The sequence below is a fragment of the Schistocerca serialis genome, chromosome 4 (genome assembly GCF_023864345.2).
Source record: "Schistocerca serialis cubense isolate TAMUIC-IGC-003099 chromosome 4, iqSchSeri2.2, whole genome shotgun sequence".
NCBI classification, from domain to species: Eukaryota; Metazoa; Arthropoda; class Insecta; order Orthoptera; family Acrididae; genus Schistocerca; species Schistocerca serialis.
In genome coordinates this window covers 155990080-156018073 of record NC_064641.1, presented here as the reverse complement: position 1 = coordinate 156018073, position 27994 = coordinate 155990080, and the positions used below count along the sequence as shown (strand labels likewise).

The window sequence follows — 27994 nt, the reverse complement described above, 5'->3', positions numbered from 1 at the left end:
CGTGAAGTAAGTCTCCCATGATCTGGAGACCTGGGTGACTTTACCGAACTCTATCCCTTTTCCTGAACCTCACCAGTCCCTTTCCTTCACCTCTCTTCCTTCCACTCCAACCCTTCTGGAAATGGAGTCACTGGCTCCAAAAGCTTACCTTTTATGTGTATGTTCTCCTGACACCACTTGATGAGTAAATTTTTTATCTATCCACTTACATTATACATTAAAATTGTTTTTTAATATGTTGTTAATGGATTTATTTTGTGTCTTCTATGTTTTTATTGCTGAATAGCATACTTAAAACTGAGGAACATGAATTATGAAAGTTTTAGGTTTATTTTGCACAAAGTGTAACCCATGATAAGGGCTCAACTAAATGAATATAGAAAAGCTCCCAAAAATACTTTTCTGGAGTAGCCACAAGTGCCAGAACGAAGAAGAAGAATGCAACACCAGAAAAGGCAGTGAAACAATGTTGGCCAATGGTGCGCTGATTAAGATCGTGCCGCACCAGGAGTGACCTCTGCAAGAAGTGAATATAAGTGCCGCTTCTGCCAGCCTTGGCCGGACATGAGTGGACAGGATTCACAGAGCATTATCAAGGCCTAACACAGAGTGCTATGAGAACAGTTGTCAGTGACATGTGTCAACTTGCAGGAACACTGTGTATAGCAAGGACTAAGATTTACGTTGTATGTTGCCCACTGCTTGTGACACCTTTGTACATTAAAGTTAAGTACTGTCAATCTGCATTATAGAAATAAAACTACTAATGTTATTTGCTTGAATTGTTGTAGAGCACTCTGAGAACGCAGCATCCCTTAGGCACCCTATACGAGACGAGTGGGCCAGACCCAACAACTGCTATGAGAATCCTCTGAACCCAGTGCCCAATGGCCATGAACTTTACATTTATATTGTGCTGGCGCCTTAGTTTTCTCTTGTCTTTACTTTGCTTTTGTCTTTACTTTGCTTTAACAGTTTCTTGTCATTTTTGATAATTTGTGTTTTCAGGTGGGTGTTTCAGAAAATTTCTTTGTATATATTTTTGTCTGTTTGTTGCATTTGTGTCTTTCAACATGAGGCTCCCCCCACCTGTCCCGCCCCCTGCTCAGGCACTGCAGCTGCAAGCATTAGTTGCCATGCAGCTAATGCAGATGTATCAGTTTCAGACACAGCAAATATCTACACTGCTCGACACGATGCAGCGACTACTGGCCGACGCTGCATGCCCAAAGAACAAGCACCACCTACTACAGCTGCTATACCACCTTTTCAACAGTTTTGTGACCAAGAAGAGGAATGGCTCAAGTGGTTATCACAGTCTGAGGCACATTTACTAGCACACAATGTTACAGATACTGTGAAACTACCATATCTATCATCCACGGTAGGAAGTGCAGTGTTCAGATTAATTCAAAAACTCTTTCCTAGTGCCACTCCAAGTGAACCAGCTTACGGCACAGTGGTAGACTCACTATCAAACTATTATGAACAGCAAGTGAATGTGGAAGCAGCTAAGTAACAATTCTTCAATCACAAAAAATGGCCAGAACAAACTTATCGGTAGTGTGTAACAGATTTGCAAGGTATGACACAGAAATGCAAATTCAAATGTACTTGCGGTGCTTTATATTCCCATGTTATGTTGCATGATGCGATTATGTACAATTTACCTGATGTCAAACTCAAGATAGCCAGCCGGAGTGGCCGTGCGGTTCTAGGCACTTCAGTCTGGAACCGCATGACCACTACGGTCGCAGGTTCGAATCCTGCCTCGGGCATGGATGTGTGTGATGTCCTTAGGTTGGTTAGGTTTAAGTAGTTCTAAGTTCTAGGGGACTGATGACCTCAGATGTTAAGTCCCATAGTGCTCAGGGCCATTTGAACCATTTTCAAACTCAGATAGCAAATTCTGAAACAGTCTGATCTACCATTTCAGCAGGTAGTGCAAATACCAGTTCAGCATGATTCTGGTGCCTTTTCGGCTCATATATCTGAGCAGCCAGCTATTTGTCTGGTCGAGTCCCTTGCTTGTGATTGCCCCATTCCACACCAGCGGCTTGTGCTAGCCACACTGAGTAAACAACATTCCATGTTGCATAAGCCGCTCGCTAATCAGGTGGCTATACAGGCGAACAGAATTAAGTCTTGCCCTTGGTGTTACTCATGGCACAAATGCCATGACTGCCCCTTCCGACAGGCTCAGTGTTACACTTGTGGTAGGAAAGCACATGTGCAATCTGTATGTTTGCAATGGAAAAAACATAAAAATTCGGCTCACTCACGAAAATCTAGTCACAAGACCCATGTCATTAATGCAGTATATTCCAAGTCTGCAGCTAGCAAGTGTGCAGTTTCTTCAGTGATACGCCAGTCAAACAAACCTTTTGTTCATTTGCTTATTTGTGAGAACTGTGTGAAATTTCAGTTGGATACAGGTGCCTCTGTCACATTGCTCAATTGTCACAAATGTGAACTGTTAGGCTCCCCACACCTGTCTAAAACTAGCATGCAACTGACGACTGATAATGGACAAGACATTCCCATTCTTGGAAAGTGTACTTTGCCTGCCATGTATCACTCACATATGCAAACAGTGATTTTCACAGTGATTCAATCACGCGACTGTGAGAATGTATTTGGTCTTGATTCTTTTGATTTGTTTGGCTTTAACATTCAGTACAGTGTGTTGTCAGTGTCTGCACTGAATGCAAAAGACAGTGCAGCTAGCTTGCTGAAAGAATTTCCAGAAATCTTTTCTGGAGGTTTAGGAAAGGCTAACAATTTTGTAGCACATATTGCTCTAAAAGACTATGATCAGCCAAAATTTTGCAGGGCCAGAATTGTTCCCATTGCATTGTGGGACAAAGTAATTACTGAACTTAAAGAATTGCAAGGTAATGGAGTTATTGCACCCATATCAGCTAGTCCCCGGCAAGTCCACTGGTTTTGCTCCCCAAACCTTCAGGTCACAGTCGCCTCTGTGTTGACTTTAAGTCTACAGTTAACCCACAAATTGTCATTGATACTTATCAATTGCCACACCCAGAGGATCCCATGAACAAATTAGGCCCTGGACACTACTTTTCAAAAATTGATTTGTGCGATGCATATCTTCAAATACCGCTCAATAAAGAATCTCAGAACATGTTTGTAGTAAATACTCACTTGGGCTTGTTTAAATATGAGGGTGGTTTGAAAAGTTCTCGAAATCACCACGAGAGATTAGCAGTAGCGCAATGAGTTGTTCATGTGATATTCATTGGACTGTTGCCTGTAAACACCTGCCACATCAGTGCTCTTGCAAGAGAGCTGTGGCGGTGATGTGGCTCTGAGGTTGTTCCTGTGTAGAGATTTGCAAAGATGGGGGGGGGGGGGGGGGGCGGAAGAGATTTGAGCAGTGATTAAGTACTTTGTAAAGAAAGGTATGAAACCAAAGGACATACATGCAAATTTCCAGAATACACTGGGAGGGTCTGTTCCTTCATATTCATCTGTTGCCAAGTGGAAAAATGAATTTAAATTTGGTTGGGAGAGCTTAGATGATGATCTGTGCAGTGGTTGGCCAAGATGTGTCACTACTCCAGAAATTGTTACAAAAGTGCACAAAATGGTCATGGAGGATCGCCGATTGAAAGAGCGAGAAATTACTCGTGCTTGCCAGATGTCATCTGGAAGTGTGTATCACATTTTAACTGAAGAATTAGAAATGGAAAAATTATCTCCAAGATGGATGCTGCAACAAGACAATGTGTGCCTGCACGTATGTGCTGTTGCCATGGCAAATTTACACAAACTAAGATATGAATTGTTGCTACACCCACCTTATTCACCTCATATGGCTCTGTCAGACTTCCATCTCCTCCAGAAACTGAAAATTTTTCTTGGTGGACAAAGATGCACTTCAAATGAAGAATTGATAGTCAGAGTTGACAACTATTTTGCAGGCCTGGAGGGAACTCATTTTAGAGATGGGATGAAGGCACTGGAACATTGTTGAACCAAGTGCATTAATCTACAAGGAGAGTACATTGAAAAATAAAAAATGTTTCAGTGATGTAAGTACTTTTTTTCTATTTCGTTCTGAGAACTTTTCAAACCACCCTAGTATGTGCATTTGCCTTTTGGCAGTGCTTCTGCACCCGCCATTTTCCAATGGTATTACGAACAGCTGACTACACAAGTGCCAAACTGTCAAACTATTTGGAAGATATTGTAGTAGCAGGTCGTACACCTGAAGAACATATTGCAAATTTACATGCTTTGTTTAGTGTGTTGTCTGATAACGGAATAAGATGTAGACTGGACAGGTGTGATTTTTTTAGACCTGGGTTGCAGTATCTTGGTCATGTCAAACAGTCAAGGTGTACATCCTCTCCAGTTGCATCTGTTAGCCATATGAGAGTTGCCAGTTCCTCGCAATGTCACAAAATTGCAGTCAGTCTTAGGGAAAATGAACTATTATATATGGTTCATACTGAATGCTGCGCAAATAGCAGCTCTATTGCATCGCTTGTGTCGCAAGAACGTCCCCTTTGTTATGATGGATGAGGGCCAAGTAGCTTTTCAAAAACTTAAAGATGCATTGCTTAGTGATTGATGCTTAGTTCACTTTGGTCCTACCAAAACAATTGTATTGCAAGTTGAACTTCATCTTAAGGAATCTGTGCCATGCTTTTGTGTATTGGTGATGAAGATAGATCTATTGCTTTTGCACCAAAAGTGTTGTCCAAAGCTCTGTGTAATTATTCATAAATTGAAATAGACACTCTGGCTACTGTGTATGGTGTCACCAAATTTCACCACTATTTGTATGGCAGAAAATTCCTTTGCAGTCCTTGTTTCATCCAACGAAACCAGTTCCTGTGCAAACTGTCCAAAAAGTGCAAAGATGGGCTTTGTTGTTGTCTCAATACCAGAACAAGATTGTATATCATCCAACAGCTCAACATGGTAATGCGGAGGCACTTTCCCATCTTCCGATTGGTCCTGATATAGACTTCGACTCTTCTGCTGCATCTTGTTGTCATACTGATGCACAGGAGTCTGAATTGCTTCAGTCTTTTCTGCTGAACTATAAGAAAATTGTTGAGACCACGGGTGCTGATCCAAATTTGAACATTTTGCTCCACTACATACACACATCTTGGCCTCCTTCCTTGCACTGCATAAAGAACTCTGTAGTGCGTCGATACTTTGCATGTTGACATAGCCTTGCTGTACAGAAAGGTGTGATTCTTGTTCAAAATGAAAGTGGACATCCATATGTGTTAACCCCTAAAGCTTTGCAAAATGAAGTGCCGCAGTTGCTTCACCAAGGACACTGGGGGGTTGTACATACGAAACAGTTAGCGTGTCAACACTGTACTTGGCAGGATGTGTACGCCCAAATAGGAAAGATAATATCACAGTGTCACACATGTGTGGAAAATCAGTCCACACCGACACAAAAGTTCTCTGCTTGGCCTAAGTCACAATCGCCATGGCAACATACGCACACAGACTTTGTGGGACCTTTTTGGAACACCTGCTGGTTGATTGGGGTTGACTCATATAGCAAGTTTCCTTTTGCAGTGCCAATGAACTCAATAACATCACATAGCACAATTCAGGTGTTGTCATAGATTTTTTGGCTAGAAGGTTTACCTGAAGTAATCATGTCCGACAGTGGACCTCAGTTCACATCAAATGAATCTGAAACGTTCTGTGAACACAATGGCATACAGCATCTCACTAGCGCACCGTTCCATCCACAGTCAAATGGCAAAGTGGAACATTTTGTCAGAACCTTCAAGCAGCAGATGGCCAAACTTCACTCCGTACACACTAGGGATCAAGCACGGCAACTTTTTCTCGCCTCATATCGTTTGCACCCACGAGATGAACCATCGCCAGCTGCCGCCATTGGACACTGCTCCACCTTCATTAGCATCCGGCACCGAAGGAAGGCTACAAGTATCGCTTTGCGCTGTATGATATTGTCTTTTACAGGGTTTTTAGTGGCAGCAGACGGTGGGCACAAGGCAAGATCTTCCGTCGATTTGGCGCTTGCATGTTTCTTATTTCAGGTCCCGATGGCTTGCAGCACTGCCATCAAAATCAACTTCGCCTCTGTCATGTAGGTGTTGATCTTTCAGTCTCTCTTCCCCCAGATTCATGGGTTCAGATGGCAGTGTGGCCACAGAGGGTATCATCATGAGACATGACACCGCGGGACGACCCCATGGACACGAGGCCTTTGTCGCCTCTTGTCCTACCAATGGAGCTGGACCCATCCACACCACAGCAGTCATTGCCTTCTTCATCTGGTTCATGGCAGCAGGAGGTGGACGCGTACCCTTCTGGTCATTTTCCATGGGACATTTCTGCCAGAATGCAGGCCAGATGGAGGGGTATGGCCGGAAGCTTGATGTCCCCTGCAGCCATAGCTTCTGGCCCGATGATGCCACCCACACTTCTGCATCCCCCGCCTTGGTCGCACTCCCTACAATGGCAGTCCGTTCCTTTGGGGGGTGGGGGGGGTGGGGTGGGGGGGGGGGTGGGGGGAAGAATGTTCTGGCGTAATCTGGAACGAAGAATAAGAACTCAAAATCAGAGAAGGTGGTGAAAAGACATCGGCCAATGTTGCGCTGATTAGGACTTCGCTGCGTCAGGAGCAACCTCTGCAAGATATGAATGTAAGCACCACTCCTGCCAGCCTTGGCTGGACATTAGTGGACAGGATTTGTGGAGTATTAGCACAGCCTAGCAGACAGTGCTACGAGAACAGTTGTCCGTGATGTGTCTCAACTTGCAGGAACATTGTGTATAGCAAGGACTTGGATTTATGTTGCATGTTGCCCATCACTTGCGACACCTTTGTACATTAAAATTAAGTATTGTCAATCTGGTTTATAGAAATAAAACTACTAATGATATTTGCTTGAACTGTTGTACAGCATTCTGAGAATGGAACATTCCTTAGGCACACTACACAAGACAATGGGCAAGATCCAACAAACACCCTTAAATTAACTGACTGACAGAACTGATTCAACAGGCTAGGACAGAACCAAGATGGACCTGTTCCCCTAATCTGACATGTCACTCTGCAGCCATGCAAACTGGGTTGCACAATTTGTAGCTGTATGATAGCAAGTTTTGCTGTGTTGAGCTGCATGAAATTCGAGACAATGCAAAGTCCTGGAATGTACACTTCTTTGAAATTTCAAAATTTTATTCTTTTTCTGTCATAAAAATTTTCTTTATAGCTGTTGTCCTGGTTCCACATGGATGAGCACACCTAGGATACAAAATGACAGAGTCATTTTGAGTCTACTAAAATTGCTCTGATACCTAAAGCTGAATATAGTCTCACCAGGCCACCACAGTTACTGTTTATGCATGGAGAAAAGAGTAACTACTGTTGTGACCAATTTGTGCAGCAGGGAGAAGGGGCATGCCCTTGTGGAAATTGCAAACAAATGACTAACAGGTAGATTATGACAATGTTTATGTTGAAATGAAAAGGGATGAAGGGAATGTCCAGTGAATTTGTAACAGATTCTGACACTCTGTAAGAGCTGTACATGAAGTGGTAGATAAAAGGTGAGTGTCACTATTTCAGAACTGTGATGTGAAAGTTCTCATCAGTATAAACTGCAAGACAATGTCAAAAATGCCGTTGTTTCAAGGAAAGATGATTACGACAGAAAGTATGATACTCCTCAACATCTAAGACACCACTCACACTTTCCCTAAAATAGATGTAGAAACTGGCTGGAAACTATTAGCCAACTATTCACATTACCACAGAAATTGTGCCCAATATTGTATGTGGGTTTAATCTAAGTACAAATAGTTGTCATGTCTCACAGGCTACAGCTCAATTCAGATTTGGGGATCCTAGAGAAAATATCTCAACTCAATTTTTATAAAATTTTATATACTGACTACTGGTGTCTTCCACAGTTGTAGTTAACTGCTACAGCCATTGTCAACTGTTATGTCTCTGATATTATCAACTTATGTAGAAAATTTGAGGCGCAAGCTTCTTTATTGCTTATCTGCAGTTGACTTTGATATCAGTATGATGGCAGAGCCACAGATATTTCTCGTTTGCTGTAAATCTACACATGACATTTCCATACATGACTTTCAGTCCAACATCAGTGCTATTGCTGGTGCAACAATATTATATAACAACCTCACAATTCAACTAATGGAATTTAAATCAGGGCTATCTTGTTCTTTGATGCAAACCACCAAACCACATCAGCAGCAAAAATATCTTTTTAAATTCTTTTCTGGGTCCTCAGCAAAAACACAATTTTCAGAAAGTGGACATTATTCGACTGCTGGCTGATTTTCTAATCTCCTTTCTTGCTACTGACAGTTTTAACTATATTAACTCATTATCTCACTTAAAACACATACCACACAACACACGAATAAAAATATATATATATAAAAAAATTCTATGAAGTTAGCAAATAATAATGGGGAATGGATAACACTTGTGAACTATGAATACACTTTGTGAAAAATACAGTATCCTATGTAGATCCGTAAAATGGACAAAAGTTATACATAAAGATATAGAAGGCTGAATGTGACTCACCTTCATTAGAGGCATAGTTGATCCTCCAAAGACAAGTGTTGTAAAGAGCACTATAATGAGAGTAGTCGTCACAATAACATGTCTAGTCTCATCACTGAACTGCAAATGTAATGAAAGTGCATATGCAATTGCACCACGTAGACCTGACAGAAATAAAACAGAAAAATAATAACAATTAAAAAAGAAATATATTAAAATGGTATGGATTTCAGCAGTTTCCATAGATAATAGTTGATTTTCGCGTAAATACAAATATTTACTTTTAAGAAAAATGTTATAAGTTCAATTAATAATGTATTAGAAGTACCATATTAGCTGTAATGATTCTCCAACAGGCATAATACATTTTTGAGATTGTTACAGTAGGAATATTTTGAAAAAAGAATAAATGTTTCCATTAGGAGCTGAAGAAGAGAAGGTTTGGGTCTGACATTCCATTACATTAAACTTGATAGAAATGAACATAAGCTTACCCAACAAGAATGAATCTGGAAACGGACATCTGAAGGACTGAACTAGGTCCTACTAGAAGTGATTTAGGGAAAATCTAACTCAGGATTGGCTACCTAGGCACCGTATCACACAAAATACTAACGAATTGATTGTAAGAATGTAATATATTTAGCGTTTTGAGGGATGAGACCAGACTGTGAGGTCATCGGTCTGTAATCTATTTACTAATGCTTTTACTAATTCAAACAATTTCAGTAGTTTAAATTAAGACACTTTTACCTTCCTCATTATGGTATGTGTCATCCCCCCCACCCCCGAATGAAACAATGAAACGTGGACTTTTTCATTGGTGGAGAGGCAATACAGATAGTCACATACTGTATACTGTAGGCATAACCACAATGGAGGGATATCTGTTGAGAAGCCAGACAAACGTGTGATCTTTGAAGAGGGGCAGCAGCCTTTTCTGTAGTTGAAAGAGCAACAGTCTGGCCTGTTTAAAATAAATAAATAAATAAATAAATAAATAAAATGGCCCTGCTGTGCTTGTACTGTGAACATCTAAAAGCAAGGAGAAACTACAGCTGTATTTTTTCCCCAGGGCATGCAACTCTACTGTAAGGCTAAATGATGATGGCGTCCTCTTGGCTAAAATAGTCCCCAATTCAGATCTCTGGGCAGGAACTACTCAGGAGGATGTCATTATCAGGAGGGGGAAAAAACATGCGTTCTATGGATCGGAGTGTGGAATGTCAGATCCCTTAATCAAGCAGGTATGTTAGAACATTTAAAAAGGGAAATGGATAGGTTAAATTTGCACACAGAGGGAATTAGTGAAGTTAGGTCGTAGGAAGGACGGGACTTCTGATCATGTGAGTACAGGGTTATAAATACAGAATCAAATAGTGGTAATGCAGGAGTTGGTTTAATAATGAATAAAAAAATAGGAATGCGAATAAGCTACTATGAACAGCATAGTGAATCCATTATTGTAGCCAAGACGGACACAAAGCCCACACCCTGCACAGCAGTACAAGTTTACGTGTCAACTATTTCCGCAGATGATGAACAGATTGAAGAAATGTATGATGAGATAAAAGAAATTATCCAGATAGTTAAGGGAGACGAAAATTAAATAGCCATGGGGGGACTGGAATTTGAAAGTAGGAAAAGGTACTTACTTACTTACTCATTCACTGGTCATACCAGACTCGAGAGTCCATTACCGCAGCAACGTATTTTCGTCATCTGTCCCTGTCTTGGGCTATTTCCTTCCATTCACCTTCAATACCTAGGCTCCTCAAATCAGCCTTCACATTGTCCTCCCATCTACGCCTCGGTCTCCCCACAGGACGTTTTCCTTCTAGGTGCCCTACCAGTACTCTGCGCGCTGCCCTGCCCTCATCCATTCGAGCTACGTGACCTCCCCATTGCAGCCTACGTGATTTAATAATACTGATTATGTCAGGGCTTGAATAGAGTTCGTGAACCTCTTCGTTATGCAGTTTTCATCACTCTCCACTAAAGTCATCCCTTTTTGCTCTGAAAATTTTCCTCAAAATTTTGTTTTCAAATACTCAAAATGGCTTTTCATTTTGCACAGTGAGAGCCCAAGTCTCACACCCATACAGCATAACCGATAGACTAATAGTTTTGTATATTCTAATCTGTAAATTCCTAGACAATATCCGTGATGAAAGTAATCTATTCAGTTAGAAGTAGCATGCATTTCCCGCCCGTAATCTCTTCTTCAGTTGGACTCTTAACATTTCCTGATCTACTGCTGTTGGCATTCTAGTAGTAACCAGATATTTGGTTTTGTCTTCACTTATCCTTAGACATACATCTTCACTAGCCTTGATTAATGCATTCGCATTTGCTGTTACAGATTCTTTCCTATCACTAATGATGTTTAGATCATCTAAAGCAGGAAAAGGTGGAGAAGGAAAAGTTGTAGGTGAATATGGACTGGGGGAAAGGAATGAAAGAGGAAGCCGCATGGTGGAATTTTGAACAGAGCATAATTTAATCATAGCAGACACTTGATTTAAGAATCATGAAAGGAGGCTGTATACATGGTAGAGTCTCGGAGACACTGGAAGGTTTCAGACTGATTATGTAATGGTAAGACAGAGATTTTGGACCCAAGTTTTAAATTGTAAGACATTTCCAGGGGCAGATGTGGACTCTCACCACAATTTATAGGTTATGAGCTGCAGACTAAAATGGAAGAAACTACAAAAGGGCAGGAATTTAAGAAGATGGGATTTGGATAAACTGAAAGAACCAGAGGTTGTAGATTGTTTCAGAGGGAGAATTAGGGAATGATTTACAAGAACAGGGGAAAGGAATACAGTAGAACAAGAATGGGTGGCTTTGAGAGTTGAAACAGTGAAGCCTGTGAAGGATCCAGCAGGTAAAAGGACGAGGGCTAAAAGAAATCCTTGGGTAACACAACAGATATCAAATTTAATCGATGAAAGGAGAAAATATCAAAATGAAGTAAAAGAAGCAGACAAAAGGGAATACAAACGTCTTAAAAACTAAATCAACAGGAAGTGCAAAAGGGCTAAGCAGCAATGGTTAGAGGACAAATGTAAGGATGTAGACGCATATATCACTAGGGTAAGATAGATGCTGCCTACAGGAAAGTTAAAGAGACCTTTCAAGAAAGAGAACTACCTGTATGAATATCAAGAGCTCAGATGGAAAACCAGTCGTAAGCAAAGAAGGGAAAGCTGAAAGGTGGAAGGAGTATATAGAGGGTCTATACAGGGGAAATGTACTTGAGAGGAAGTAGATGAAGATGAGAAGGGAGATGATATGCTGCGTGAAGAATTTGATGAAGCACTGAAAGACTTAAGTTGAAACAGGAGTAGACAACATTTCACTGGAGCTACTGATGGCCTTAGGAGAGAGAGCCGTAACAAAACTCTTCCATATGGTGAGCAAGATGTATGAGACTGGTAAAACACACTCAGACTTTAAGAAGAACATAATAATTCCAATTTAAAAAAAGGAGATGCTCACAGGTGCAAAAATTATCGAACTATCAGTTTAATAAGTCACAGTTGCAAAATATTAAGATGAATCCTTTACAGAAGGATGTAAAAGCTGGTAGAAGCTGACCTCGCAGAAGATCAGTTTGGATTCTAGAGAAATGTAGAAATACGTGAGGCAATACTGACCATACAACCTGTTGTAGAAGATAGGTTAAGGAAAGGCAACCAGACATTTATAGCACTTGTAGACTTAGAGAAAGCTTTTGACATTGCTGACTGGAATACTCCCTTTCAAATTCTGAAGGTGGCAGGGGTAAAATACAGGGAGTGAAAGGCTATTTACAATTTGTACAGAAACCAGATGGCAGTTATAAGAGTCGCGGGGTATGAAAGGGAAACAATGGCTGAGAAAGGAGTGAGACAAGGTTGTAGCCTATCCCTGATTTTATTCCATCCGCATATCGAGCATGCAGTAAAGGAAACAAAAGCAAAAATTGAAATAGGAATTAAAGTCCAAGGAGAGGAAATAAAGATTTTGAGGCTTGCTGAAGACATTGTAATTCTGTCAGAGACAGCAAAGGACTTGGAAGTGCATTTGAAAAAAAATGGACATTATCTTGAAAGGAGGACATAAGTAAAACAAAAGCAAAATGAGAGTAATCAAATGTAGTTGAACTGAATCAGGTGATGCTGAGGGAATTATATTTGGAAATGAGACACTTAAAGTAGTAGATGAGTTTTGCTATTTGGGAAGAAAAATAACTGACGATCACCAAAGTAGGAACGATATAAAATGTAGAGTGGCACTGGCAATAAAAGCATTTCTGAAGAAGAGAAATCTGTTAACATGAAGTCTAGATGTAAGTGTCAGAAAGTCCTTTCTGGAAGAATTTTTATGGAATGTAGCCATGTGTGGAAGTGAAACATGGACGATAAATAGTTTAGACACCAAGAGAATAGAAGCTTTTGAACTGTTATGCAACAGAAGAATGCTGAAGATTAGATGGGTAGATAATGTAACTAATGAGGAGGTACTGAATAGAACTGGGGGAAGAGAGATTTGTGGTACAACTTGAGTAGAAGAAGGGATCAGTTGGTAGGACACATTCTGAGACATCAAGGGATCACCAATGTAATACTGGAGGGAGGCATGTGAGGTAAAAATTGCAGAGGGAGGCCAAGAGATGAATACAATAAGCAGATTCAAACGTATGCAGATTGCAGTACTCAGAGATGAAGAGGAAAAACCAGTCTTTGGACTGAAGACCACCACAACAACAACATAGTACGTGCAATTTTTCTGAGGTTTGACTTGCACTGCCGTACTTCTTACACTGTGCAAGCCTTTCATGAACCACTACGTTAAATAATACAACCTGAGTGTTAAGTCTGAAAGCTATGTTCCGAAGTTTCAGACGAAACAGCTGTAGTTATGGGGGAAGGGGCTAGCTGTAGTCTGATCATGACTGCCCTGTATTTGTCTCTGCTTACCATCTATGATAGGTCACTGCAGAAGCTCTATCATACTGGAAGTGTTCAAGTTTGTAGCTAAAGAAATTTATAGCAATGTGTTTCAAAGTTCTTTTTCTAACAAATCTACTTACCAACATTAACTGTGTAAAACTAGGCATCACAAAACCTCAAATGTCAATCACTTTGCACCAGTCATTTAGAAGGAACCAGCTGAAAATTTCTTTAAAAGAATCATAAAGTCATTCATTCATTATGTTCTTCATATCCTGTCAAGGTGCTAATGCTGTCATGAGTGGAGTCAGCTTTACTGACTACCAGTGTCATTAAAATTAACTGGCAGTCAACAATGACATTTGGAACATTCCTGATTATTTAACTTTATCTGCTTTGCGATCCACTAATTTCAAATACTACTTTCTATTGCCAAATCTTCTAATTTATTCACTGTCTACTGACAACAAAATATTCTGTACATCATTTCTGACCAAATCACTGTTTTATATGTTGCACCCCAGCAAGAACAGTGACACAACTCAAAAAATGCAGTATTTAAGAAAACTCAGCTCATATAATTAATTCTATAAGTCTTATATTGAAATGATATATGTTTCCTTCAAATTTCAAGTAATTATTGTAGGCTGTTAATTCCATTATATTTTTAGTGGAAGTTGTGGCACTTCACATGTATTTATCAGTGACAAACTAAACATTGCCTTTTTCGACCTGTGTCATTTTTCTTGTCAGGGTGCAATGTGTGACACACATAATTCTTTCCTGCTATTTTGTCTCTACTGTTTAAGTTTTGAAGGACAAAGACTGTAACAGGCAACACACGACACTCACCACTGAACCACATAATGAACATCATCTTCTTCGTGATCTGATGTTCACGGAAACGATTGCACAATACAGCCAGGGGAAAAATATTACAAGCTCGTCCAACAAGGCAAAGCACTATGCTCCAAACGACAAGTGCAGGCTCAACACGGTGTCTGAAGCTGAATAACGCAAGACCCAGGTAAGCAAATACACATGTTTCTGCAATGAAAGCCAATGTGCGCATGGTCTGCTGCATTGTTATCTGAGTCACAGTGGACAAATTGTAGTGGGTGTAATGTGACATAACAATCCCACAGAACAGTATTGCCATTATACCTGTAAGAAAAAGTTGGAGTCAGAAAAACATTTCTTAAAGCACTTTTTTTTTGATTCTTAGAACATGCTTTGTCCTGATGATGTAGCCATCATGTATCTTAAAAAGTTTATAAGCAAAATATAAAATTACCACATTTTAAAAAACCATCTCAGATACCCAACAGAAAAACTGAAGTTTTCACCAACAAACACAAAAATCAAAATGTCAAGAACAATGAACCAGTGGCTATGCATATATTTTGCTATGCATATATGCTGGGGATCAGTAACAATTCTCAATCAAATTCTGCTGCAGAATTCTGATGGGGTAATGAAGATGTCAAAACAATATAAAATTACTTTTGAAGGGTGAAGAAGTTATTTCAGATTGTCCAAATGTTACACAAATGTCCAGAAGTACAATGGCTACAAGACACAGAATGTAATATCTGGGGCAATTCAGTTTTGCAGTTTAGTATAATGGTAGCCCTTAAAGATTAAATCTATGATTGGATTATGCTAAGTAAGAAAGTTTATTTTCAAAATTTGTAGAACTGTACACGTGCTCTCGTAAGTCCTACACTCTATCAAACTACAAGGGGAAATATAGTCCAACAACACTACAGCAATAGTATCTATCAGACACCAAATGTATCTTACAGAAAATAAAACCGAATCTCTACATCTCCTAAATGCTGAAAACAATAAAAAGTAATAACAGCCATACACACAATTGAATGCTTATATAATTATTTTTCTAACAATTTCTGGGACTATGTGCACCAAAGCAGTTCAGTCATGGAAGTAGTAATTAATCACACAATACTGATAGAAAATCAAAAGATATAAAAAAAATTAGTGAGAAAAGAAATGAAATGTATTCCATCTATATAACTGGATAACATGCTACAGAGGAACTACTGTGAGGAACTATCGTGAGAAGTGCGTCACAAGACAACTTTTTAACTTCTTGGAACTCTATGATTTATACTTCAAATTTTTCGGCTGTGGAGGAAGCCTGTCAAAAATAATACTTGCATAACTGCTCATCAAATGCAAGGTGCAGTTCTCTTTAAATGACTCTATATTATTAATCACACATCTAATGATAGAAGGCAGAATAAAAATTCAGAGGTAATTGAACAACAGCCTGCACAAAGTTTGTAAATTGACAACAAAATACTTGAACTGCCATTCTGAGGGCTAAGCACAAAGGGATCATGAGGATAAGATTAAAATAATTACTGCATGCACAGAGGCATTCAATCATTCTACCTGTGCTCCATAGGTGAATGGAACTGGAAAAAACCCTAATAACTGGTACAATGGGATGTACCCTCTGCCATATGCCTCATGGTGATTTGCAGAGTACAGATGTAGATTGTGAATGCAGATAGTTGCCCCAAAATATGTTACCATTGGACACAACAGAGTGAAAACAAGTAAAGTAAATAAGCTAAATTTAGTACTGGATGTTAGTCTACACCGGGATTTCGGTGCTGTTGGGGAGCATTTCTCTTTCTTTCATTTGGCAAGGACATTATTGACTACACATCTGCACCACAAGCATCTTGAATGAATTTCTATCTACTGCATTGGAAATTCATTTGGCATTGATATTCATCCTCGTTACATCATCCCAGAAGCTGTACTGTCATTAGCTTCTGGATCTTTCTTGTGTTCCATGTATTTTTCTAGAGAATGCTATACGGTGTATGCTACTCTCTGGTGTTCTTACCATATAAGCAACACAGCATAACTTTCTATTTTAGCAATGTGGAACTTTTCACTGTTGAATAGCTTCTGTAGTTAATCTTTTCCGATCCTCCGTTCTCTTATATCTTAATCACTTACAGATCAAAACTCTAAAGATTTGATTTCTAATATAAATAGATTTTCCTCAACTTTTTCCTGAATGTTGAAACTTCAAACTTCAGTAATACTACCATCATTACAGCAGACTGATGTAAATTAGTTTTGATGTCGGTGTTAAGCTTTATTTTTCTTAGGCTTCTAAATTTGTTATGTTAACAGCTGTAAGGTATGCATCTACACATATACACCAGTTCTGACTGAAGAGACATTAAAAGTACTTAATCAACTCTGTTGAAGGTAATTCATTTACAGCCAAGGGTGCATCAACCAGGTTTGTCTTTATTTGCCACAGATTCTGTCTTCTCTTCATTAGCACTTAGTCCTGCTTACTTAGCAAATATATAATGTAATAGTTGTGTATCATTCTGTTTATACTTGTCTTGCAATTGCCTATTCATCTTACATCCACACAGATGAGTATAATTCGTTAGTTACTTTTCCCACAGATCAAAATCACCATTAACATTATGATTTGGAATGTGCCACACACAAAACACTTATACGTAACTAAAAAAATAAAAGAAAACATTTATACTACTACAAGCTGGTGGCCATTTACAGTTTCTTTTTCTTTCTTTTCTTTTTTTAAGATCAGCTGTCTCTATTCAATAATTCCTCTATAGTTTAGAAGGAGTTGTCAAGGAGGAACATCTTTGATCTACATCTAAAAAAACTTCTGCTATCTGTCACACATTTTATTTCCATAGGTATATTCTCAGAGAGCTTTACAGCTCCATATTTTACCCCTTTCTGTGCCAAAGTTAGATTCATTAAAGGACAATGCAGATCATTTTTCCTTCTAGTGTTGTACTTGTAAATACCTCTGTTACTCTGAAGCGTAGGTGGATTGTTGATAATAAATTTCATAAGTCAATAAATGTACTGTGACACTATGGTTAAATATTATCAGCTGCGCAAAAAGATACCTGCAAGGTGTAAGTATGTGAACTCCAAACATAATTGTAATTACTTTCTTTAACAACAAAGGAAATCCCTGGACAGAAAAAGAATTGAAATTAGGGAAAAGCAACCACTTAACTACAGAGAAGCTTTTGCTATTTTTCTAGTAAGAGTACACACATTCACACACAACCACCGAGGCATGAAATGTCTGTGGGTATGCACATCTGGTGTCTCTCTGTGAGAATGTGTATACGCTTATTAGAAGAAGTACAATAATTCAGTGGCTAGTGTTAACTGTTTTCTACTACGTTTTTCTATGTGCCACATATCGGTTCTCTACAGGTAAGTAAGGTAAGTAGTTGCCTTTCTCTAATTACTTTATTCGGTGCAATGAATACATTTTGCCTAAGCAAAGAGTTACCCCAGATAATAATCCTAAAAGAAAATATGCAAAGTTCATTAACTTACTGACTTTTATATCCCCAAAGTTGAAAGTTCTCCTCATGGCAAAAGTATCTGAACCTAAATGTTTTATCAGGACTATTGTATGGTTTTTTCCTTTTTAAATTCTGGTCAATATGCTGAACCAAGACCTTACAATTTTCTATACTGTTTACATTACTGTTTGTTGGTATACTAGTATAAAAGGATGTGGGATATTTTTTGAAGATACAGAACTTGATAAACTGTATTTTTTTCATAGTTTAAAGCTAGCCCATTTGTGCAAAACCGTTCAGTAACTTTCACAAAAACATCACTTACTATTTTCTCTGTTGATGCTCTATTGCTCAGCTTCACAACAATGCTTCTATCATCTGCAAACAGGATTATTCTACCTCATGATTCAAATAAAATGTCAGATAATTAACATAAAGTGAGAACGGTAGTAGGCTAATGATCGACTCTGTGGGACTCCCATTGTAATTTCTCCCTATGCAGATGATACGGCGTTCAGGGTGAGCACAAAGTCTTGCGCTGATTATAACAATTTATTACAGAATAACCGTTTGACATAATAAGTCACATCTGATGCCATTAGATAGGTTAGTGTTACTAGTTTTTTTTTAAAGACCACTTATGTCAGTAAACCTCAACGTGTGCTCCCTTGGTAGCTCGGAGAGTATCGAGGCGGTATTCCAGTTCCCACCAGGTGTTTCGTAATGTGTTCTGTCGCAGCAGCTTGTATCCTAGCCTTCAGATCGTCGACGTCAGCAACTGTTGTGTTGAAGACTCTGTCCTTGATGTAGCCCCAGAAAAAAAGTCAAGGGGCATAATGTCTGGAGAGGGGAGTAATGTCTGGATCAGTGGATTGGAAGGAACGGTCGAACATCCTGGCCGCCCCGCTCTCCAGACATTACGGCCCTTGACTTTTTTTTCTGGGGCTACATCAAGGACAGAGTCTTCAACACAACAGTTGCTGACGTCGACGATCTGAAGGCTAGGATACAAGCTGCTATGGGTACTGTGACGGAACACATGTTAAGAAACACCTGGTGGGAACTGGAATATCCCTCGACATTCTCAGAGCTACCAAGGGAGAACACGTTGAGGTTTACTAACGTAAGTGGTCTTAAAAAAACTAGTAACACTAACCTATGTAACGGCATCAAATGTAACTTCTTATATCAAACAGTTATTCTGTTATAATTTTTTATAATCAGTGCAAGACTTTGTGCTCACCCTGTATATCTGTATTATTTGCACAGCCTAGGGTAACTTTCTGCACTCTGTTTGTAAAATAAAACTTAAACTGGGTATTTGATGAACTATTTATTCCATAAAAACTTAACTTCCATAATAGAAATTATGACTAACACAATCAAATGCCTCACAGTTGGATTCCTTTCAGGACCAGTTTTAGCAAATACTGTATCAGTCTCCTCTAAATCTAAATAACACTGATGAGATGGCAGACCCTCGTCTCAAAACAGATACACATTTGAAAAAGAAATGTAGCATTCCAAAACTAGTTATGCAACAAATGAAAACATTACTAAGTGTGGGTATTAGAAGTGAATTTATTCTAATTCCTAATACTGTAATATGACAGCAGTGTCATTAGTGTGATTATGTTAATAATATCTCAACTGCAACTCTATGAATTGAAGTGCATAGCACCAGTTTCCCAAACTTTCCAAGGACAAATAAGTATTGGTACTAAATGATGATGTTTACAGAATGCAACAAATAAAGGAGTTACAATTTCAATTAAAGCCATGACAGTGGCACAAATAGATTCTTACTATGAGAGAATTATATGAATAGTGCACTCAAACCTAGTCCACAGATTTCCTGTGCCGTATCCTCACCCTGCTCCCTCCCCAATACTGCCCCCCCCCCCCCCTCCCCAAGAATCAGCTACACATAAACAACCCTCTCACCACCCACCATCACTCTGGACTGGAATAGCTGAACTATATTCTTTGTCAGAGTTTTGATTATGTCTCCTAATGCCCTCAAATGAAGGACATCCTATCCAAGATCCTTCTCACCCCTCTTAAAGTGGTGTTCCATTATCCACCCAACTTACACAATATCCTGGTCCTTCACTATGCCACTCCCACTCCCAACCCCTTGCCAAAGGGATCTTATGCCTCTGGCAGAGCAGGGTGTAAGCCCGGCCCAGTCCACCCACCCAGCAACTATTATTCTGATCCTGTCACAGACTTATCCTACCATATCAGAGGCTGGGCTGCCTGCAAAATTACCCCTGTCATAGACCAACTCTGCTGCAAACACTGCACAGCTTTTTATTTTGGTATGATTACCAGCCAGCTGTCCATCAGGACAAACGGCCACTGCCAAACTGTTGCCAAGAGTAAAGCTGGCCAATTGTTGGCACAACATGCAGCCGAGTATAACATACTCAATTCCAATGGATGTTTCACAAGCCAGACCATCCAGCTTCTCTGAACTGCACAGATGAGAGTTACCCTTGTTACACATTCTTTGCTCTCACGACCATCCTGGCCTCAATATCCATTAACCCAATGTCTCCACACCCTCCACCTACAGTTTCTCCTTCCTCCTCCTTGTTACCTCCCCCAGTTCACACCCCCATGTCATCTCCAGCATGCACCGCTCCCCACTGTCTTTGACAACTGTGCATCAAATGCCTAGACCATGTACCTGCCACTTCTCCCTCATGCATTCCTAGCCAGCAAAGCAGCTGCCTCTCTATGAGCTGCTAACTACCCATCACCAACCCCTTTTCCTACCTCCCACCTACCAACTCCTCTCCACCCATCCCAAATAACACCGTCCCAAATGTTTGTCCAGCTGGCACCATGTATGGACATAGGCTCATGCAGGCGTGTCTCGAAAAAGGATTACTTCACAAGCTAGCACGTTCTCTCTCTCTTTCTGTGTGTGTGTGTGTGTGTGTGTGTGTGTGTGTGTGTGTGTGTGTGTGTGTGTGTGTGTGTTTGTTTTCTGCTTTCTCATTTAAAAAAGCAACCTTACACCCAGAATGCTGAACCTGTTCAGGGCAGCTTACCACAGTTCTTAGGAACTAACAAATGTAATTACAATATGCTTAGCAGTATTACCTTGGGTTATAATGTTTTATCTAATATAGCAGTTTTGCTCTGCAAAGTGAAATGTAGCTCCATACTCTCATTTATAGACGACTGCGTACAGAAATTAAAAAGATATTGTGTGATGAAATTCAATGGCAACCTGCACTCACTAATCATAATATCTAGATATTTATTTTAAAACTAGAAAAAATAGGACAAATTAACTGATACATACCTGACAAGTGAATTCCTTCAGCAAGAGCATATGGTGCATAAGTAAAAACCAACATCATTCCAAACTCAAGAGATGGGTTCTTCCGTAAATCAATATGCTTCAAGAGTAGAGCACTCACAAGTGCAAACACGACACCTATTCCTGCAGATGCAAAGAACATCAAACAAAATCTGTTGATTCCTGTTAGGACAGCTTCTGATGATGTCATTGCTGGATTGTTTGATTCCAAAATTGATGTTGTTAACACAATGGCAACAGCATCATTCAGAATACTTTCACCAAAAACCAACATGTTAAGAACAGGATCCACATCCAGTGCATGGAAAATTGCTACAGTTGCCACAGGATCCACGGCCGATATTAAAGATCCAAATGCAAAGCTTTCAACGAAGCTCAGACGGTATGCCACTTCTGCTAGTCCGAGCAAATAGACTCCTGCACCAATAACAAGTGCAGATATAGTAGTACCAAATATTGCAAAAACAAGAATGGAACCTATGTTTTGAAAGAAATTTCCTTTGTGCAAATTGTATCCTGATTCAAATATAATTGGAGGAAGTAAAACTAAAAAGAAAGCAGTTGGTGAAAATGCTTCTTCTTTTCTCCAGTTTGCAATGTTTTGATTTGACATCAGATTGATTATAAGGCCTATCAATGCCCCAAGAAATACAATAGCGACACTTTCTGGTAAGTACTGGAAGTTGAATTGCAACATAAAATGAATCAATAAAATACCTAAGGCTAGCACGCAAAGCACAAAAAATATTGACATTGAGCTGTTGTGTTCTTCCTCTGCAGAACCTTTGTCGGGGAGAACAGGTTCACCAGGCGACTCTGTGGAACTAACCGTCACATTAGTTGCATTCGTTGGTGCTTGCATGGGTGGCATCGGCGGCATACTGACATTTGCATTTGGTGGTCCCTCTGTCGAAGTAGCGTTCGAGGTTTTAGTGCCATTTGAGCTTTTAAGTAGCGTATCTCCTGAAACAGAATTTTTGTGATTCTCCGTTTTTGCCTCAGACACTGCCGGCTTCACATTACCGTCCTTCTCATCACCAGTTTCCCTTTTCCGCACCACACTAGTCTCTGTTGCCACAGACTGAACGAAAGGTACTTCACCAAATAAACAGTTTATGGTCTCACATTGATGTTTTAAATGTGTGTCCACTTTTTGTGCATCGACAGCATAACAATACAAAATCAAAATGACAGGTATAACAAACGCACGGAACAGGCTAAATGCCCTCGTGTTAAATAAACTTGTTTGCTTCATGTCTGAATACACATATTTCCACGTCACACTAAATAACAACACCAAACTGATCCCGCAGATGTGTTCCACACAGCAGACATTACGCAATTGACAACTCACATGTGTTCTGCTACGCCACAGCCTTCTAGACACATGATTTTGAGTTGTACTGTCAAGTGATGTAATCTGACGCATTCGTGACAGAACCATCGATACCTTCTGAGCTGGTGATATGAAATATAATTCTACATCTCTAAAATTTCAAACATAAAGAAGCAACTCCTTAAACGAATAAAAACACTGGCAAGTATCTGAACAGCTGTTTGCGGTGCATAAATGAAACAGACGGAACGTTAGATCATTCCATAATGAATTTCAAATGACTGCACTCTCACGAGCCGTCAACAGAACTGGACGGAACAGTACATCAACGTCATGTTTCCTCGGGAAGAAAGTTTTGACGCTGAAGGCGGATTTCCACATGCAACAAAAGTGACACCACAGCTAGTCGCATGACGCCTAATACAGCAGGGGGCCCGTGTGGTACTGTTTCCACAAGCTCCTGTTTAAATTCTTGGGACTCTATTTTTCAGGATAGCGTTAACATAGGTTATTCGTATGGACACTTATGTTGTCACTGAGGTTATGGTATTAGAAATGAACTAAGAATCCAGAAAGAAATAGAGGAAGCAGAAATGTTGGAATTGGAAGTGAATCTTATGCAGAAATAACACAGCGGCATTAAACAAACTTATAAAGGCAGCAGCACTCTTAAATCAAGACACTCGTGATTCACTTAAGAATAACAAATGCCAATTTCGAGTATTTGTAGATCTCACTACAGTCTACGTAATCGTCTTGAGAGAATTCAGCAAATATATACGAATTGATACTTAAGATAATGTTCATTTATTGTTCCATCTCAGCTGCACATTCTTTATAAAATTCGATTACATGTTTCGATCTCACTAGATCATCTTCAGATCTAAGTAATTGCATCAGCAACCCGTTTTGTCTACTCAGAACAACATGTATTCTGATATGTTATGCTATGTAGACAAGATGGGTGGCTGATGCAATTACTTAGATCTGAAGATGATCCAGTGGGATCGAAACATGATATCGAGTAAAAATGTGTGCAGCTGATATGGAACATTAAATGAGAATTATCTTAAATATCTACTTGTCGATCTGTGACTCGAGCTGTGTTAGAAAATCCGATACATTACAGATGTACTCCTGGATCGAGTGCAGCTAGAAGTGACACTACGATATTTGATATCTAGTAATTACCTGTCGACTTTCCAACGTTTATGCCGCATTATGAAAAGCACAATTTCAAAGTTCTCGTATAATGTGTTGAATACTATTTACAATGCCCTCAAGACTTGTGGAAGCAGGGTACTAAGTCACACTAGAACCACTGCCGTATGATGCACAACACAGTTACTCATGAGTCGTTCTACTGCACAGAGTGAATTTAAAGATGGTCTACACGCTTACAGCGTCCAAAACGTACTGCTAATCTCGTCTGGAGATCGTCTCCTTGGGATGTTATAGATGTTTCGACCTGTCGAAGCTTTTGATGTTCCCAAAGAACAGGGACTGCAGAGCACATTGAGTTGAGTCGATAGTTGGTCATGGGCGAGATCGCCAGACCGACCATGCTGTGGTTGACGCGTTAGCAAGACACGGTTGGACAGTTTCTCGTTGAGGTGTGTGTTGGATAGCTGCTGTATGATAGTGGGAAACTCGTTTCAGGCCTCCAGCATGTGTATGTACTTGTTGTCTGCCGTTGAGGGGGAGGAGAGTGTTGGCGAACGGTGTACAGATGACATTATGCTAGGTACTGAGGCAGCTGTCTGATGCAGCCATAACGCAATTTGAAGGTGACGTCCAGTGCAGGTGACAGCAGTGGTAAGTCTGTGAGAGGCTGACAAGGTGGTGATGGTATCTGGGTTGAGGTTGTTGGTGTCAGCATGGTCTGTATGCCTATGTTGGGATCGGGTGTCTGAAGTCTGTGAGGGCATAGTATAGTCATCCTGCAGAACACATGCAGATTTGAGCCTTGCATGGGACACTGTTGTTGGTGTGCCACACACTGATCTGTTCACTGTGAGACAACACTTTGTGAGGTCCTGTGTCAGGTGGCTGGAGAGCTGGGAATCATGTATCATTACGAACTAACAGTGGCAGAGGTCCTTAAGAACGAATACTTTCAGTTGCATGTGTGGTGATAATAGCATTATGTTCTGAATGTGTATGTGAACTCGGCCCACTAATGTTGACAGGCCAGTGTGCACTGCATTGAATATATGCTGTGCAAAGTCCATGAGAAACAATAGGGTTTCCCCATGTAGGATCTTGGCAAGTGATGCTTGGAGGTCATCTTTATATGCCAACTGAATGCACCCATGGCAGTGCCATGAATCAGGATCCACTGTGACACATTAGAGCCATCTTCACAGTCCTGTACCACCTCACAACCAACCATTTGCTTTGGGGGTGGTAAGATGTGGTGCATGTGCAATTAATGCTGCGCAGGTGGCACAGGGCTGTGAAGAGGGTTGAATTAAACAGCCAGCCCTCATCTGTGGTGATCTGTTTGGAATTCCATAGTGCAAGGTCCACATTTCTATAAATGTGCTTGCCATTGTTTCCGCTGTAATATTGTGGATAGGTGCCACCATGATTCATCTCAGTCTTCTATTGATGGCTAAAAGCAGGAACTGGAAGCCTTCTTATGGAGTAAAAGGTCCTACAACATCGATATGTACATGTCTTAAACATTCTTTGGTTGTAGGAAATTGTCTGTGGCTGTGGCTGAGTGTATTGGTTGGTTTTATTTCATTGATAGGCTAGGCAGCCCTGTACCCAGCTTCTGCAGCTTTGCTTAAACCCGTGTTTTACGAACCTGTCTGTGATAAGGCTTGTTCTGGTTTCTGGGTAGCTCAAGTTGTGTAGCCTGTTGAACACTTCCCATCACATACTGCACGGCATGATGTGGCATATCCTGTCTTGGGACATGTCACATAGCTGTGTTAGCTCAGTGTTGGATAAGGTTTGACATTCGATCCGGATTGGTCATCCAATATGTCATGAGTTCGTCGATGGAAGGGCCATTAGCTTGTTCTGTTGGCTTAAGTTCATAGCAATATTGTAACTAAAGTGCTCCAGTCCATGAGACGTAATATGTGATTAAGTTGTCTGCCCCTTGGAAGCTGCGAAAATGGCGCAGACTCACGTCTTGAGACGGGTTCTTGATTGTGCCCACAAGCAGCTTATGGTCAATGTCAACGATTACGTAGCGCCCTTCTATGTCCTCTCGAAAACGTTTGATTGCAGAGTACTTTGCAAGCAACTCATGGTCAGAGGAGACCACTTAGACGAGAGAGACGTGAGCTTCTTGGAGAACGATCTAATTTGTAAGCATAGAATTGTATCGTTGACAATCGATAGTCGCCTCTCTGCCGAGCACAGAGCAACAGTGGGGAGTCGTCGCGTAGCTTTCGTGGAACGTGGGTGGAGTGTTGTTTTGATGCCGTGGCTGCAGCACGTACCTTACGGGTTATGGTGAAGTAATTAAAAATATTTGCCACACAAGTTTTGAGTTTAATTTCGGTGTTCACGGCACAGTATCAGTGTTTATCAAAAAGGTGATGCTTCTCGGTTTCGTGTGTCATGCCAGGAGAACAACAATGGCCACGAGGAGTGGCCCAGCGGTTTGAGGCGCCATGTCAGGGATTGTGTGGCCCCTCCCCCTGGAGGTTCGAGTCCTTCCTCGGGCATGTGTATGTGTGTGTTGTTCTTAGCACAATTTAGATAAAGTTAGTTTAAGGAGTGTGTAAGTCTAGGGACCGATGACCTCACCAATTTGATCCTGTAGGAATTCACACACATTTGAACTTTTTTTTTTTTTTTTTTTTTTTTAAGAACAACAATCAAGCGCGTTGCGGCGGTTATGGAAAAATAATGCGGACTGGTATGATCCTAATTGCAAGTTCTAAGTGAAAGAAACACATATCGTTTTGACTGACTGAACATCATGATCGCAGGTACTTTCTCGTTAGTATATCGTACCTGGAATTTTATGGGGCATCCGCGTCGCGATTCGGTCACGCGTACGCTCGTGTTATAAGTTATTGAGTTTTTAGTACTGTTGGAAGAACTGTGCCAATAGTCGACTGATAATATATCCGTTGAACAGTGATTATTTTGTGTTCTATGTACTGTGTTTTTGTATTGGATGTTATCATTTCGACAGCAATCTTATACATCACAAAGGGCACGTATTTGGAGTACAAATACTGATCACGTCCATTGGGTAATAATGTTAATTGTGAAAAGTGCAGCCTCACCCTGTGCGAGTGTTAAACAGAATACAGTGTATTCTACCAGATCAACCTTGGTATTGTTGGTGTGAGTGACTTCTCTCCCTGCTAGACAATAGTTATTACAGGACACATCACAGCAGGCAGTGCAGAGAGCAGCAGATCAACTGCCGCAGGAAGGACCTGGTACATAGGTTTAGGCACACGGTCGTTAAATATCCAGTCCCATTCCTGTGTCTAGGGAGTGTTGTATAGTCTCAAGGGCTAAAGGCTAGCTTTTATTAGTACTGCATATCGAGCCCCTTTCCTCCCGGACGTGTTACACATTGTCGACGATTTACAGCAGAACTGTCGCCACTGCGATGTTGTTAGCATCTGTGGTAAGGGTGAGTCACACATTCATGTCGGGATGGGCTAGGGTGACAGCGTTAAGTAGTGGTTGTTTCGAGGTTTGGAATGTTTCTTTCAGGCTTGCCATTCGTTTGACCTTTTTCTTGCTGTGTTTGCTCTTTATAGCCATTGCATGTGTCAGCAGCAACTGTGAAGCAGCCACGTGTGGTCAGTTGCAGCAGTAAAAGTTTAGTGTGCTGAGGAAACGACGTAAGTCGTGGTATGCCTTTGATAGAGGCATGTTCTGGACCACATGTGTGCCCTCCGCCATAAGGCGAATGTCATCTGCATTCAGGGTGTGGCCCAGGAATGCGACTGAAAATTGTTGAAGTTGAGATTTAGCTTCGTTAATGATAACTCTCCCATTCATGGAGAGCACCTAAGACCTGCTGTAAGTGAACCGAGTGATCTTCGAGATTGTTGGAGTAGATCAAATTATCATCCAAATACTTGTAGCAATGCAGGAGGTGGAAGAGGAGCCTGTCGATGAATGATTGCCACGCATCTTCGAGCCAAAGTCATACACAGCTACTTGAAGAGCCCAAACAGGGCAATAATGATGGTCTTTTCAATGTAATCTTGGAGCTTTGGAATCTGCAGGTACAACCCCTTTTACAGACAATGACATTAAACACTGTGCTGCACGTAACTTGTACGTTACGAACTGGGTAGCTGTCATGGATTATCCTGGAATTAAGAAACCTGTTATCACCACTGAGCTTCAGGGTGCCATCTTTTTGGGGACAAGTTTGATCCTGGAGACCCATTGACTATCTGACAGCTGCATGATTCCCAACTGGAGCTGTTCATTAACGGCGTTCTTCATGATCTG

General features: G+C 40.5%; 1 protein-coding gene across 1 annotated transcript in view; it reads right to left on the bottom strand.

Annotated features, from left to right (window-relative positions):
- LOC126473971 (sodium/hydrogen exchanger 8) overlaps positions 1-22564 on the bottom strand; it is a gene marked incomplete in the record, with an annotated part of 38660 nt that extends 16096 nt beyond the window's left edge. Inside the window, 3 exon segments of the mRNA XM_050101356.1 lie at positions 8597-8739; positions 14368-14679; positions 21190-22564. Of these exon segments, the coding sequence (XP_049957313.1) occupies positions 8597-8739; positions 14368-14679; positions 21190-22462 (1728 nt within the window).
- Positions 22565-27994: the final 5430 nt, after the last annotated feature.